At 45.6% G+C, this 17,488-nt stretch overlaps 1 protein-coding gene across 1 annotated transcript in view; it reads left to right on the top strand.

Moving 5' to 3' along the window:
* GABRP (gamma-aminobutyric acid type A receptor subunit pi) overlaps nt 1-17,488 on the top strand; it is a 178,468-nt gene that overhangs the window by 116,635 nt on the left and 44,345 nt on the right. Inside the window, exon 7 of the mRNA XM_077455241.1 lies at nt 11,231-11,368. Within this exon, the coding sequence (XP_077311367.1) occupies nt 11,231-11,368 (138 nt within the window). The remainder of the gene's footprint in view (nt 1-11,230; nt 11,369-17,488) is intronic.

The raw sequence follows: 17,488 nt of genomic DNA, 5'->3' as shown, positions 1-17,488 counted from the left end.
GTGGCTGGATAGCATGGGCAACATTACTAAACAGAAGAAATTATGCCCTGCCTGAGGACTGACCATTTCACCATTGCCTGTGGACACATACACTAATGCCCCCCTTAAAGTGCCATGAGAACTCCTGTCTCTCTGTCAGAGAATCACCAGACTTCAACGTCGGCACTTCCCCGTGCGCCTGCGGGGAAGAGCTGCACAACGACGCATGCATATGCGTCGTACGATACAATGTCGTACACGCATGTGCAAGCCTATGCACACGGCTATGGGCCTTACCTGATTGGCCTGACAGTCCTATAAAAGGCATCAATGTGCTCTGTGTCTTTGCTGGTTTGTCTCCTCAGCTCACCTGTGTTCCTGTTTCCTGTTTCCTGTTTCCTGTTTCCTGTTCCTGTTGACCACTTCCTGTTGTGACCCAGCTTGTTTGAAGACCACTCTGCTTCTCTCCTGATCTGACCCCTGGCTTGTTTAAACGGACTTTCTGCACTTAGCCTTGCTGGCTCATGGACTGAAACCTGTGCTTGACCCTCGGCCTGCCTCTGGAATATCCTTTATCTCACGGACTGATACCTGTGCTTGACCCTCGGCCCGCCTCTGGAATATCCTTTATCTCACGGACTGATACCTGTGCTTGACCCTTGGCCTGCCTCTGGAATATCCTTTGTCTCACGGACTGTACCTGTGTTTGACCCTCGGCCTTCACTCCAGGTGTTGGAACCCCTGGCAGGCGTTTACCTCTACCAGTTCCAAGATCTTTGGCACGGGCATCTCTTCCTTCAGTAGAGCTGCTGCATTCCAGTCACCTGCTGGCAACCTGTGCCTCTCTGTGCCCTGTACCCACTGTTCCATCCTCAGGGGTACTGTGCACCCAGCTGCAAGGGAAGCCGCTCTCAGCACTTCGGCTTTGGTGAGTACCTGACAGTACAAACCAGCCATGTCAGAAGCCGACAGGGCTGGCTCACCTTTGGAGGCTCTCTGCCAGCAGGTTGCAGCCCTCACCCAGGCCGTACAGAGACTCCAAGATGGCTACTTCCAGATTGAGGGTCGCCTTCAGCACTTGGCAGTCGCTCCCAGTCTACCAGATTCTTCATCGTCCACAGCCAGCAGCCCTTCTGCTTCGCAAGCCCAAGGCGATGCTACACCTGCGGTAGTTATGACCCTTCCGGAACCCAGGGTCCCTACTCCTGAGCATTTTTCGGGCAGCCGGAAGAAGTTTAGATCATTTAAAAACGCATGCCTCCTGTATTTGGCTTTGCAGCCCAGGACCTTCCATTCTGAGTCGGTAAAGGTGGGTTTCATCATTTCCCTGCTATCCGATGAACCACAGTCCTGGGCCCATAACCTCCTAGAACAGAAGAGCCCCCTTCTTGATTCAGTAGAGACTTTTTTTGAAGCTATGTCATAACTATATGACGATCCCCAGCGCACCGCTACAGCTGAAGCCATCCTGCATTCCCTAACCCAGGGAAAGAGACCAGTAGAGGATTACATTGTGGAATTTCGGAAATGGTCTGGGGACACTAACTGGAATGAGGCTGCCCTTAAGTATCAGTTCCGTCTGGGCCTGTCTGAGACCTTAAAAGATGAACTAGCCCGAGTAGACACCCCTACATCCCTGGAAGATCTGGTCCAGTTGGCTACCAAACTTGATCGACGTCTACGGGAGCGTCGCTCCGAACGCCTCCAGTCACCTAGACCCATGTGGATGCTACCCCGGGTACCCCCAGTACCCGCACCTGTTCCAGCTCCTACCTCCTCTACAGATGGTGAACCCATGCAGCTGGGCTTGGTCCGGGCTCCACTCACCCCTGACGAGAGACTCCGTCGGCGTCAAGCCAACCTTTGTCTATATTGTGGTGAAGCGGGCCATTTCCTACGCAGCTGCCCTGTGAGACCCAGTAAGTGCCAACCTCGTGTTGCTGTGAATTCCCAGATTGCGGTTTCCACCCAGTCTCACCTTGTCCTCCCAGTTTCATTACAGGTGGCGGAAGAGGAGGTTCGGCTGGGAGCCATCATTGACTCCGGGGCCTGCAGTTGCTTTATGGACATAACCCTAGCTCGGAGCCTGCACGTTCCCCTCTGCTCTAAAAAACAACACCTTCAGATTCATCTGGCCGATGGCTCCCTACCCTGCTCCGGTCCTGTGACCCAGGAAACAGTACCAATCTTGACATCCACAGACTCTGGTCACTGCGAATTTCTTCGCTTTGACGTTATCCACTCTCCTATGTTCCCAATCATTCTGGGTTTCCCTTGGTTACAAGCCCACGACCCACAGATCAACTGGAACAAGAAAGAAGTACTCTTTTCATCTGCCTGCTGTTCACAGCACTGTCACCTGCCGACCTCCCACAAGTCCACCTCCTGCCTAACCATACAGACCATTCCTGATAACCTGCAACATGTCCCTTCAGCCTATCATAATTTTTTGGACATCTTTGACAAGAAGAAGGCTGATACTCTGCCACCCCATCGGCCCTATGATTGCCCGATAGACTTGCTACCCGGTTCCGAAATTCCGTTTGGTCGGATCTTTCCATTATCAGAGACTGAACTAGAAGCCCTACGCTCTTACATAGATGAAAACCTGGAAAAGGGATTCATCCGACCATCCTCTTCTCCAGCTGGTGCAGGCATCTTTTTTGTCGAAAAAAAGGACGGTTCTCTCAGGCCTTGCGTGGACTACAGGGAACTTAATAAAATTACCATTAAGAACAGGTACCCGCTTCCACTCATCCCTGAACTTTTTCAACGCCTAAGAACTGCCAAGATATTTACTAAACTAGATCTTCGGGGAGCATATAACTTAGTCCGAATCCGTGATGGGGATGAGTGGAAGACGGCTTTCAGGTCTAGATTCGGGCATTTTTAATATCTAGTGATGCCCTTCGGGGCTCTGCAATGCCCCGGCCACATTCCAGCATCTGGTCAATGATATATTCCGTGAGTATCTAGACAACTTCGTGATAGTATATCTTGACGATATTCAGATTTTTTCCAATTCCTTAGAACTGCACCGTACTCGCGTCAGGAAGGTCCTCCTTGTCCTCAGAGAACATGGGCTCTACCTAAAGGGAGAAAAGTGTGAATTTGAGAGAGACACCATCCAGTTCCTTGGATTTATCATCTCCACAGGAGGAATCTCAATGGATCCAAAGAAGATCAAAGCCATTCAAGAATGGCCGGCACCTTCAGACAAAAGGTCTGTACAGCGATTCGTTGGCTTTGCCAATTTTTATCGCAGGTTCATCCAGGGCTTCTCCACGATTATTTCCCCCATCACCCAACTAACCCGCCAGCAGGTCAAATTTCGATGGTCTCCACAAGCACAGGAAGCCTTCGATGAATTAAAGAGACTCTTTATATCAGCTCCTATCCTCCTACATCCAGATCCAAGCCTTCCCTATGTGTTGGAGGTGGACGCCTCTGAATTCGCATTAGGTGCTATCCTCTCCCAAAGAAGTGGGCCGAAGGCTCTCCTTCATCCAGTTGCCTTCGCCTCTCAGAAACTCAGTCCTCCGGAGAGGAATTACGATGTCGGAGATCGAGAACTTCTCGCTATAAAGTTTGCACTGGAAGAATGGAGGTACCTGCTGGAGGGTGCGTCTCAACCCATCATGATCTTTACAGATCACAGGAACCTGGAGTACCTCAGAGCTGCTAAACGCCTCCGACCCCGACAAGCACGCTGGGCTCTCTTTTTCTCCAGGTTCAATTTCCATATCACCTTCCGTCCCGGTTCCAAGAATGGGAAAGCAGACGCACTCTCCCGAATGTTTCCAGAAGCCGAAGAACCACCTGAACCCACAACTATTCTGTCTCCACACAACTTCCTCCAAATTATCCAGCCCGATCTAGAAACTGCCATCAAACAAGCCACTAACCAACTCTCCAAAACTACAGCATCCTCCCTGGAAAGGAAACACGGTTTGCTATGGGCACATGTGCCCATATGTGCCCTGTACCCACTGTTCCATCCTCAGGGGTACTGTTTAGACCGTCGTGAGACAGGTTAGTTTTACCCTACTGATGAAGGTATTCATTCCTCCTTCAGTAAGACCTCAGATTTTGCAAACCTTTCATGACCACAAGATGGCAGGACATTTTGGGATCCAGAAGACTGCCGATTTAATCAGTCGTTCGTACTGGTGGCCGGGTTGGAGAAGGGATCACTTGCCAGCGTAACAAGGGGGCAAACACCAAGGCCTGGGGACTTTTGAGGTCCTTACCTGTTCCCGAACGCAATTGGAGAGAGATCTCTATGGATTTTATTGTTGACTTACCACCTTCTGACCAGTTCACTACAATCCTAGTAGTGGTAGATCGTCTCTCGAAGATGGCACATTTTCTACCTATGTATGGCACCCCTTCTGCTTCAGCTACAGCAAGTATCTTTATCAAGGAAGTCGTGAGGCTACATGGCGTCCCTTCCAACATCGTGTCTGATAGGGGAATCCAATTCACCTCCAAATTCTGGAAAGACCTCTGCAAAGCACTAGAAATCAAGACCTCACTATCCTCCGCATACCACCCGCAAAGCAACGGGCAAACAGAAAGAACAAATCAGACACTAGAACAATACCTTCATTGCTTCTGCTCCTGCTCTCAAGACAATTGGTCCTCTCTCCTGCCCTGCGCGGAATTTGCGTATAATAACTCTGTACATTCCGCCACCAACCAAACTCCATTTTGGGCGAACTATGGCTACCACCCTTCTTTCTTGCCAGATTCCGTCCCTGAAGTCTCCGCTCCTGCAGTCCAAGAACGGGTAAAGTCAATTCAGGACAATTTCCTACAGATTCAGGAGGCCATGAAGAAGGCTCAAAGAGACTATGAGGTGTACTACAATAGAGGAAGAAGAAGTTGCCCAAGTTTCAAGATCGGGGATAAGGTTTGGTTATCTTCTGCCAACCTGAGATTGCCATACCCGTCACGGAAGCTCGGTCCCAAGTTCATTGGCCCCTTTGGAATCAAAGGGGTGGTAAACCCAGTAGCTTTTGAACTGGCGCTACCTAGTTCATACAAAATTCACCCGGTGTTCCATGCATCCCTATTAAAACCAGTGATTCCAAGCTCCTTCACCGGAAGACAAGTGGCACCACCTCCACCCGTCCAAGTCGAAGGTGAGGAAGAATTCGAGGTTGAAGCCATAATGGACTGTCGAAAAAGGGGAAGACAGACCCAATACCTGGTAAAATGGAAAGGGTATCCCCCTGAAGACAGTTCTTGGGAACCCTCCAGTAACATCCACGCTCCTCGCCTGATACGGTATTTTTACCGGAGACACCCCAAGCTACCAGCCAGATTGGGCATCCTGAGGCTGCCCCTTGGGGGGGGCACTGTCAGAGAATCACCAGACTTCAACGTCGGCACTTCCCCTGTGCGCCTGCGGGGAAGAGCTGCACAATGACGCATGCATATGCGTCGTACGATACAATGTCGTACATGCATGTGCAAGCCTATGCACACGGCTATGGGCCTTACCTGATTGGCCTGACAGTCCTATAAAAGGCATCAATGTGCTCTGTGTCTTTGCTGGTTTGTCTCCTCAGCTCACCTGTGTTCCTGTTTCCTGTTTCCTGTTCCTGTTGACCACTTCCTGTTGTGACCCGGCTTGTTTGAAGACCACTCTGCTTCTCTCCTGATCTGACCCCTGGCTTGTTTAAACGGACTTTCTGCACTTAGCCTTGCTGGCTCACGGACTGATACCTGTGCTTGACCCTCGGCCTGCCTCTGGAATATCCTTTATCTCACGGACTGATACCTGTGCTTGACCCTCGGCCTGCCTCTGGAATATCCTTTATCTCATGGACTGATACCTGTGCTTGACCCTCGGCCTGCCTCTGGAATATCCTTTGTCTCACGGACTGTACCTGTGTTTGACCCTCGGCCTTCACTCCAGGTGTTGGAACCCCTGGCAGGCGTTTACCTCTACCAGTTCCAAGATCTTCGGCACGGGCATCTCTTCCTTCAGTAGACCTTCTGCATTCCAGTCACCTGCTGGCAACCCGTGCCTCTCTGTGCCCTGTACCCACTGTTCCATCCTCAGGGGTACTGTGCACCCAGCTGCAAGGGAAGCCGCTCTCAGCACTTTGGCTTTGGTCAGTACCTGACACTCTCCTTGCTGTCCTCCCAGACGTGATGGGGGTGCTTATTAACAAAATGTAATAACGATGTGTATATGTGTACGTAGATGCACTTTAATCAATGAAAAGTGGTGTTTAGTGCACTTTAATTTGAGTATTCACGACACATACACAGTCCACAGATACACTATAATATTGCAGTAACGAACAGAACTATATGGCGTTAAACTTGCAGTTACGCACAGAACATTATGACGTTAAACTCGCAGTAACGCACAGGATAGTATGGCGTTAAACTTGCAGTAACGCACAGAAGTATATGGCGTTAAACTTGCAATAACGCAATAAAATATATGGCATTAAACTTGCAGTAACACAATGAAATAAAAAGCATTAAACTTGCAGTAACGAACAGAACTATATAGCGTTAAACTTGATGTAATGCACAGAACTATATGGCGTTAAACTTGAAGTAACGCAATGAAATATATGGCATTAAACTTTCAGTAACGCAATAAAATATACAGCGTTAAACTTGCAGTAACGCACAGAACTATTTAGCGTTAAACTTTCAGTAATGCACAAAACTATATGGCATTAAACTTGCAGTAATGCAATGAAATATATGGCGTTAAACTTGCAGTAACGTAATCAAATATATGCAATTAAACTTGCAGTAACACACACAGAACTATATGGTGTTAAACTTGCAGTAACACAATGAAATATACAGCGTTAAACTTGCAGTAGTGCATAGAACTGTATAGCCTTAAACTTACAGTAACACAATAAATACACAGCGTTAAACTTGCAGTAATGCAATTAAATATATGATGTTAAACTTGCAGTAACGTAATGAAATATATGGAGTTAAACTTGCAGTAATGCAATGAAATATACCTGTCAGGTCACCTTGAGGCCAGGTGACAGATGCACACCGTAGGGATTAGGAGTGCACCGCAAGGTTGTGGACCCTACGGCTGACTGCTGCGGACGGGGGTCAAGGTGATAGGAAGGCAGGGCCGCCAGAACACCAAGATGGATCCCACCGGGGTTAGAGCATAAGATCCCCTGGGGCGCGGAGTCTAAGAGCCAGCAGGTGTTCACCAGAGCCTTGAGTGGTGAGGATGGACTTGGCTGCAACTGGCTCCAGGTCGCGACCCCCAGGGTCCCCCAGCTCACACCCACAGTAGGCAACAGGAGGATAGGGATGGTGAGGGACAAAGCCAAGGTCGGGGCCACAAGCAGACAGGAATAGTCAGGGACACGCCAAAAGGTCAGGATCACAGGCAAACAGGGATGGTCAAGGACACGCCAAAGTCGGTAATGGAATAACAGCAGAGCACATGGCAGGTAACAGGAAGCTAACACACAAAGGTTGATCAGCAGGGCTGGCCTGCAGTGCACAGGTTAATATAGAGTTGTCTGATAGGAGCTAGGGTGGAGCCATGCTTAGAGGAGAGGTTATAAAAACCACCAGGTGAAAGTGGCTGGCCTCTTAGTCAGAACACATGAGGGGAGGTAAGCAACCAGAGGAAGGTCACTGCATATCCAAGACAATACCGCATTAAACTTGCCGCAATGCAAAGAACTGTATGGCGTTAAACTTGCAGTAACGCAATGAAATATATTGCGTTAAACTTGCAATAACACAATGAAATATACAGTGTTAAACTTGCAGAAACGCACAGAACTATATTGTGTTAAGCTTGCAGTAATGCACAAAACTATATGGTGTTAAACTTGCAGTAATACAAATAAATATATGGTGTTAAACTTGCAGCAATGCACAGAACTATATGGCATTAAACTTGCCTCTGAAGCCCGGTCTACTCGATCTGCTTGAAGCTACACTTCCTCACTGCCTGTTTTAACCCCATTTTTGCCCAAAAATATGCCACAACTGCATGTGCTGTATGTGGTTGCAGTGTATTTGTGGCACTTCCCCATTAATGTTCAGCGGGCTAGCTGCCTGCCGATTGTTGCAAGTCGGGCCAACTTTTCCGCAGGCACTAAGCAAAGCTTCACAGCTGCAGGATGTAAACTCTCCCACCAACTGCCTATTACAAATTAAGGAGGGGCATTTGGCAGTCACAAACACTGTTTATTTTTGCTGCCCTCCAACCACAGGTCCAAATGAGGACTTAAGATCCATGTACACTAGGCTTAAAAATAAGCCAGTTCCCATTGCAGAAAAAAAAACACTCATATAGTGCGTTTTTGTACACACATTTAAGCATGAAGAGGTCAGGTCATCTCTTGCCAGCATGCATGTGCATGAGACATCTCCTTATGGACAAGTCTTGGTTAAATAACAGATGTGTGGACATTCTACATAGTTGGATAGAGGATCCCCCCTTGCAAGCTACATATTTCCAACTAGGAGGATTCGGCAATCTGGGCCTCCGCAGTCACTGTGATCTTGGCCTCTCCTCCCACTCACCCCTCTACATATAACACCTTCACCTCCTTTGAGAATAAGGAGGTCTAAGAAATATTTGGACCACAAGGCAGGAAGGAAGACCATTGCATGTTTTTAAATTGGTACAGTGATATCCTATCCACTGTTCAACTAATTAGATGCGATCTTGTACACAACCCTGATGAATGAAACGTGTCAGGGGACCAAAGATAAACTGTATCGTATGTAACATGTAGACAGTATTTGTGTTCTTATGTACCATACCATGTATGCTAGTTTTAAGATGATTTTTGATGATGTATCAATAAAATAGTTTTTAACATATGTCAAAGCGTAATATATATTATCTCAATTACATTGTAACAGTGCATTAAAAATAACGCTGGGGAAAATCTCTTTTTCCTTTATATCCACCACTTTTCTTTTTGTCAGGATAATTTAAAAGAGCATTTGTAACCCTCAAAAATCAGTTAGAGCTTACTGCTCCCTTAAAGCTGAAATTAAAGGGGTTGTAAAGGCTCATGTTTTTTCACCTTAATGCATCCTATGCATTAAGGTGAAAGAAACAGCTGGCAGTCACCAGCCCCCTAGCCCACCGTTTTACTTATCTGAGCCCCAAATTTCCATTGGCACATCCCCAATGTCCCTCTCCAGGGGTTCCCGGCTCTTGACTGGAAAGATTAATAGCAATGTAGCCATTGGCTCCCACTGCTGTCAATCAAATCCAATGACACGGGTGCGGAGGGGGGAGGAGTCCGGCATTCGTGTTTGTGGACGCAAATGCTGGACTCGGGAGGGTGCCCGCAAGGTAACCCCCTCGGGAGAGCACTTCCCCAAGGGGGTTATCTAATGCAGGGTGGAGCTGCAAGAGCCACCAAGGGACCCCAGAAATGGATGTTCGGGACTACTCTGTGCAAAATGAGCTGCACAGTGGAGGAAAGTATGACGTTTGTTATTTAAAAAAAATAAAAAATTATCCTTTAGTATCACTTTAAGTATGTCAGAGGTAAAAAATGTATTTTGTTTAGGAGTACCATAAAAAGCAACTATAAAATACCTTATCCCTCGCTCCTGCAGGAGTCCTGCTAGCAACATCCAAACTATGTTTTACAAACCTCTTGTATTCCCAACCACACTGTGAAATGAGACAGATTTGTCTATTTTAAAGTTTAAAAACTTTTAAAAACAACCTATTCAGTTTAAAATAGAAACAAAGATAGAAATAGAAAAGGCAAAACACTTTTGTATAGATATAAAAAGAAAAAAAATATATAAATACCTTTTTTTCCCTTTTTATTTTATAAGTGATCACATTCCCTTAGTTCTCAGCTGCATATAAGCTGGGAGAGGAGCAGCAACTGTACACTGAGCATCCCTGTGTGTTGGCTGTGCAAAAGGTGTGTGTCAGGATAAGTCTGATCATTGGAGAAGAGCAAGCAGAATTCCTAGCACAGCTAAAGAACTGACCACGCTCTGCTCTCCTGTTTAGTGTGGTCAGTTTTTAATAGGAAAGCAAGGGGACTAACAGGAACACCAGGGATTTCACACAAAGGAAGCAATACAAAGATAACAGGATACTTTCTCATACAATTACATGGTACAGCAGGCACATTTTGGAAATATGAATAGGTTTTTGTATTTTAATTCAGTCATTGAGTGTTTTATTTGCTATCAGATACAAAGTAACTGTTTCTATAATATAAAAGAAAAAAAGTGCAGCGCTTGGCCACTAAATGTGAAAGTGACCTAAAAAAATGTGCAAAAAAATGATATCAGAAAAAAGCCGTGAAACCGAATACACAAATGCTGTGAAAAAAATGTTATGGAATTTTTTTTTTTTTAACTCAAGTGTCCAATGAATTAATATAAAAAACACATTGTGAGTTCAAATGTCCATATGTAAATTAATACAAAATATAAGTAATGTCCAGTGTATATATAAAGTAAGTGTAGAGATAACTGAAACTTGTTTATTCAATGAAATAGTACTTGACCACGTGGACCCGTCACCTCTAAACACCACTGATAGATGGAGGCTTACCAGATCCCCAGTGACCCCCCTGTTAGGGGAGGTCAAACTGCGCGAATTCGATCACAGATCACATAGACGTCCCGATAACCAGATGCTGGAGATTATCCCTATTGTTCGGATGTCCCATGATCTTCGGATCCGCACGGATGCTCTCAGCACGCCTCCAAACGATGTGTCACCATAAAAAAAAACAGAAAAGCGCCAAATCGTGTGATATAGTTTCAAAAAAATTTTTTCCAGAATATTTTTTTCACAGCATTTGTGTATTCGGTTTCACAGCTTTTTTCTGATATAATTTTTTTGCAAATTTTTTTAGGTCACTTTCACATTTAGTGTCCAAGCGCTGCACTTTTTTTCTTTTATTTTCTTTGTGCCCAGTATCCTGGTTATGGTGTTCAGCTGCTGATTTTTTATTGTTTTCTTACTAAGCGCAGATTTTTTCTCTTTTTCTGTTTCTATAATATGTTCACCAATGCGAGTGCAGACATAATTTATTTGAGTCTTTTATATGTAAGTAGGATAAATACAGTTGCTTTTTATCGTATCCACCCCCCCGAGATGAAAAAAGTATTTAACCCTTGTAGTGCTGGAGGAGCCCTCAATTTTATTGATCGTTAGCCCTCAGTTCACTTTCTTGAATGCCTAAATGTAGCTATTGTTGCTTCTACATAACATATCTTCTTTCCACAGGGGGATACAACATCAATGACGTCATGTTCTACTGGACGCGAGGAAACGACTCGGTGCGAGGTCTGAACACGCTTCGTCTGGCGCAGTATACCGTAGAAGATCACTACACCTCGGTATCGGAGGCCGTGTATGAAACTGGTAGGATCAGCAGTGTCATTCATACCACATCAAACTCTTTTAGATCAAACTGTGATGAGAATTCCCTCACAAAGTTGTCACAGCCTGGGGCATCCCTGGCCAGCTGCACCTGTCAGGCAGATACTCTAATATACAACGGGCAAGGTGGAATGGAGAAAACATCATCAAGATTTACTTGCAAGATGCAAATCTTTCTCATTTTCACAACTCATACTGTGCCTGCTGCCAAAATTATGTGCCACTGTCATTGTAAAAGATTCATTAAATTCGGGATTCTAGAAACTGAGAAGCTGTAACTATAGCCAATTAAAGAGAGTCGCTTTGCCTATTAGGAGGTAGGCTTTAAATTATAACTAAAGACAAAACAGTTTTGGATAAAGTGGAGAGGGATTAGAACCCCCTGTCAGTTTTTATTGCTGTATGTGCCCCCCCCCCATTAAGGAGATTAACCCTCTCTACTTGTTCTGTTTACCATTATTATTGAAAGTGAAAGTAAAAGAAAATCCCAAATTTTAGGTTGTTCCCAGAAAAGTAATAGAGGGGAAATCTTCCAATGGGGATTTCCCTTCATTTGTAAGGATTTTCTCTCACTTTCTGTTTGGCTATGGGACAAGAAGTGAAAAGGAAATCTCTTCAAAGGGACACAGATGGCGAAAAAAATGTGACAGGTTTATAACCCTCCCTTACCCTATCCAAAATGAAAAAAAAAAAAGTTTTCCCTATAGTTCTACTTCAAAGAGACTAATGCCGCGTACACGTTTTTGACGGACTAGGTCCGACGGTCTTCTAGACGGACTTTCGGCAGAGTTTCGATGGACTTTTCCGAATGAACGGACTTGGCCACCCACAATCACACCAAAGTCCGACAGATTCAAATGTGATGACGTACAACCGGACTAGAATAAGAAAGTTCATAGCCAGTAGCCAATAGCTGCCCTAACGTCGGTTTTCATCCGTCAGACTAGCATACATAAGAGCGGATTTCTCCATAGGAACTGGGTCCGGCGGAGTTACGGCGAAAAAATTTGAAATGTTCTATTTCTAAAGTCCGTCAGATTTGTGGACAGCAAAGGTCCGATGGAGCCCACACACAATCAAATTGTCCAACGGATTTGCTCTGTTGGACCTTTGCTGACAAAAAGTCCGGTCGTGTGTACGTGGCATTACTTTGCCCAGAATGGAGTCTCTTTACACCTAGTACTTACTTTCCTTTCAATGGGAAGAAATCATATGCAAATCTCGTGCCAGATGCTCTGACAGCATGCTAAAAAATACCACTCATACAGTAACACAGCAGGGAAAGTTTCTACAGGAGGAGACATTTAACCAGTTTCGACATTTCCCAGCTACGACCTGCCAAGAATAAGGAGGAGACCACACTAATGCCGCGTACACATGACTGTTTTTTCCATCAGAGTAAACTGTTTTTTAAACGGTTTTTCCAACGGAGTCCATCTGAAAAGCATACAGGTGAATGGTTTCCTGATAGGAATTGATTCCGTCTGAAAGATTTAAAACATGTTCTATTTCTAGGTCCATCAGAATTTTCAAAAAAAAAAGAAGTCTGATGAGGCCCACACACGATCGGAATATGGGATGAAAAGATTCCGTCTGACTTTTTGTGCCGGAAAGTCTGACTGTGTGTACACGGCATAAGCAATTTGACATTTCTGTATACTGTATGTGTTTAACAGGTTAAGGCAGGGGTATCAAACTCAATTTCATTGTGGGCCACATCAGAATAATGGTTGCCCTCAAAGGGCCAGTTGTATTTTCAAGACTAGATGTCCAGAACACCCCAGCCCCCTTACATCATATGTTAAGAGTCCCCCCACCATCAGGAATCAAAAGTCCCCTGCCCTCCCTTTCATCTCAGTGCACCCCCCTTACCTTGTGCTGCTGCAGGGAAGAAGCTGGGAAGCAGAAAGTGCAGGGTCTGGAGGAGGACCAGAGCAGGGCTGGAGGCAGCTCCCGGAGTCTGCTGAATGCTGAGACCAGGGGAGACAGAGACAAGAGGGTACTGCGGCAGGACAGAGGTGCAGGATCTGTAGGGATCTGTAAGAAGAGTCTCCACCCAGAATCTCTGTCAGGAAAGACGTCTGCATCACACAGCTGCCATTCCCAGACACACACATGTGTGCAGGCACCAACAAAGAATGAGCAGAACAGCCAAGGGCACATGTGCGAATGCGCATGTGCGAACGCAGCCACACTTTGGCGTACGTGCACCTGTCACCAGGACTGGTGCCAAACAGCCTAAAAAAACGGAGCTTCAGCCCTGTCTAATAGCTGCCTGGTCTACAGTGTTTATGTGAATCCTGATTCCTGTGTTGACTTTGGATACTGATCTGGCTTGCTCTCAACTACCCCTGTCTGCTTCCTGCTCCAACCCCTGGCTAAACTGCAGACTCTGCCTGCCTGCTGCTCCTGTTTACCCTGCATCTTTTGCCAACCCTGCCTATTACCCGCCGTTTATGTCTGATCTGCCTGTCTGTTACTGACCCGGCTCACCTGACCCTGCTTCCAGCTCCTCCAGCCTCCTTCAGTCCAGCTCAGCACCTCCAGGTTCCTGTATCCTGTTGTGCATCCACAGTCTGTCACCAGCCAAGTCTGCCAGCCGGTCTGCTGCCTCATCTGCCTGCTACCAGCCAAGTCCGGCTTCCTGCCTGTGAGTTTCTGGCTACTACCTGCACAGACTTCTGGACAGATCCTAGGCACTCTTACCCCGCCGTGCTCCAATGGCTGCTGTCTCACTAGCAGTAGACCTCGAGACGGAGCTGTACGAGAGGCCTTCCTCTACGCGTCAGGCTCACCAACCAGGTACGTGACAATCTCTTTAAAAAGAAGACTGCTACAAATGCCATAAATTCGATGTTGGGAACTCACTTATCTGTGGGGAACGTTTCACACATCCACACAAGGGTAAACAATACCGTATACGAGAATATCTTAACCGCAACACTGAGTATTGTGTTTATATTCTCAAATGCCCTTGTGCACTCACATATGTGGGCAAAACCATTGATCCCTTTAAAAGAAGATTTAAAAAACCCAGGGGAGACATCAGGGTGGCACTTACAAAAGCTAAGAACAACAGACAGGCAGATAAATAGAATAAACCAGTTGCTGTGCACTTTGTGGACCACAAACATCGGACACACAAACTGAGGGGCATGGCTATTGAACATGTTCAACAACCAATTAGAGGAAGAGACCATGGCCGTGACTCTTGCAATGTGAGGCTTCCTGCATTCATACCCTTGGCACGGGACTAAACACCAATCTATCTTTTGTATGTTTCCTTGATGAGAGGTGAACTAACTGCCAGCTTTTGGACACTATATATGATTGATAGTATAATCAGGTTTTGCTCATCAAATGCCTGACGAAGGGATCCTGCGTGGCTCTGAAACATTGCGCTACACTGCTTTGTAATGTGATCTTTCTTAAATAAAAAAACATTTGGATGAAATTTGTGAGCCTTGGTGTTCTGGTGAATATCTACGTATCTGTGTGTGAATGGACACAGAGCAGTGGCCTGGTAACAAGTTTGCTTGGGTGCCCCCATTGCAAGCTGCTTGCTGTAGGGGCACTTAGCAGGAGGTAGGGGCCAAGAGTGTCGAGGGACCCGAGAAGAGGATGTGTGCTGCTCTGCGCAAAACTGATGAAAACAGAGCAGGTAGGTATAACATGCTTGTTATTTAGAAAAAGAAAAAAAAATGTATATTAATTTAATTCCCACTTGGTGTTTAGCCCCCAGTGCATGGGAATCAGGCATTTATTTGCAGGCAGTGGATACCAGTGCATTATCAAGCCCCACTCCGGGCAGCTTGTCAAACTCTTTGAGAGACTGACAGCTGCTGCGCTTGGATGGTGCATCTATGTTTATAGACAGATGACTTATATTTAGGGCAGTATGCACTCAAGTATAAAGGCCTGGAATGCAAGCAAGATAAAAAAAGTGGGTGCTTTTTCCACTGCCTTCCTGCCTTGCTACAAGAATTTTCTTCAACAAATCCCTTGTATATCATAGCAAGGTGCTCATATATACAGCAATGCTTAGTGCCTGAATGGCCAACTTTCGGGCCTGAGAACTGTCGGGGGTGGGGGGGTGCAGAGGAGCTTGCTGAGTTTGGCCCAGCTGAGATCAAACATGCAATTATTGGTAGAATGATCACACTACTAAAATCGCTAGTAATTGATTGCTAACTAGAGCAAATGATTGCTAAATATTTGTAACAAATGGCTTCTTATGGAGTGGGAACACAAGTAGTATACTGTAGCAATTAATCACTAATGATAGCACAATACTCTAAACACGCAATTAATTACTACTACATTCTACTACTTACTACAAGTACTTTACTGCATAGGTAGCCATTTTGTTCAAGAGCCGTAGCACTGATCACATTACTAAAAATCGTCCATGCACTCCCACCCTTCAAGTTTCAACTTTTTGTGGTCAAAACCTGCTCTGGAAATTGAGGGTCTCCAATGGGGCATTCTAATGTTAGGATAGTAAGGCACAGGTAAGAGCTAACATCTAATGGTGCCTACTATGTAGTGTTTTTGTATTTTATATGTATTTATTTATTTTGATACAGGGTCACTTTAAAAAGAAAGTAAAAGACATGTTGCAAGTGTTGTTTTATTTGTGCCTGCGCAGTTCAGTTAAAGGAAAAAAGAGATGTAGCACACTGTAGACCTGGCTTCCTCAGCTCTAAACTATACTGTGACTTATGTAACCTGCATCTGCTTCTCTCCTTTTGCCCCCAGCATGCTAGACGGCATCAAAGGCACTCAGACAGAATAATACTTTTTAGCTGGTCTGTCTGACGGTGCAGGGTAATGAGACAAGTTCACTGGCCAAGTATTAAGTTTGAAATGTAAGGTACATCAGAAACAGGATTTTACAGATCTCTGTCCATTGACCTTTTTTTACAGTGTGGACATAGCAGGACATTGTCCTTAACAGAAAACCTGACAGTTATATTACCTGGCTGCTGGAGAGACAGAAAAACTGCTACTTCTTATCATTTCTTCATCACAAATCATGTTGTGTCACGGGACAAATACATCAGAAATGTACATTTTAAAAAAATGTGACACATAAAATAAAATACTTCCAAATATGATGGCAAATTATGGTGGCATCTAAAAACAAAAAACAGAAAAAAGAACAGTGCAGAATGAATGTGAGTGGAGTCTGAAGAAAATATTTTTTTTCAGTTTTTAGAAAAAATCCGGCTAAAATAGCAACCTTTTCACAACTGGATTTCACAACCCACGGATAGACCTCCTCTCACTAGGCCTAGCAGCAGGTAAGGTGTTAAGCAAAGTCTCTGCCACAGACTTGAGCGTAGGATATTTGAGAAAGTCTCTGCCACAGACTTGGTCGTTACTAAGAGACGTAGACAAATTTAGAGAGCCATCATACGGTACCAGTATCTCTCAGCCGATCTGGCGATACCGTATGAGTGTAGATCCATGTAGTGTCCAACTAAGCCTCCAGGCTACTTCAGAGAAGCCAGTCTTATGCACGGCCTTCTCCTGAAGAGTCCTCCCCTGGGGTTTCTCCAGTTCCTGGGCCTCTCCCTTGGATGAGACGGCACCGGACCACCTTTGGATCAATAGGCCCCGAAATCCATTCAGGCCTGTCCCTGCAATTATGTTGCCTTGGGCTAGCCAGCCCGAGACTCAAAATGCATGGTTCCGCACCCAGGCCAGGAGGGCCATGGGGCTGAGTCAGGAGGACCACCCGAACCGAACAGGCAGAAAATCTTCTTCCGAACAGAACAGAACACCCAAAGCATGTGATGTCTGTACCTTAAATACCACCTCCCAGAATACACAGCAGGAGAACACTCCCACTGGGCGAGTTCCGAAAGAACAGTGGCATTCAACACACCCAGCTAAACTGCATTCTTACTCTTGCCAGCGGTGACAGCAACACCTGTGGTCAAGGAGAACCCAGTGCAACCCAGCTGGACTGGTACTGAAACCAGAAATTTTGAAAGTTAGCCCCAAAACCCAACTGGGGTTTCAGGAAAATTAACTTTGAAAAACATATAGTGCCTGCTCATCAGGAGCCAGCGCTACACAAGAAAAGGGCTGCATCTG

The sequence above is a fragment of the Lithobates pipiens genome, unplaced genomic scaffold, assembly GCF_037356315.1.
Source record: "Lithobates pipiens isolate NorthernLeopardFrog02 unplaced genomic scaffold, aLitPip1_a1.2 Scaffold_25, whole genome shotgun sequence".
In the NCBI taxonomy this organism is placed as follows: Eukaryota; Metazoa; Chordata; class Amphibia; order Anura; family Ranidae; genus Lithobates; species Lithobates pipiens.
The sequence above is the reverse complement of the archived record's forward strand: the minus strand, read 5'-3'. Positions and strand labels throughout refer to the sequence as shown.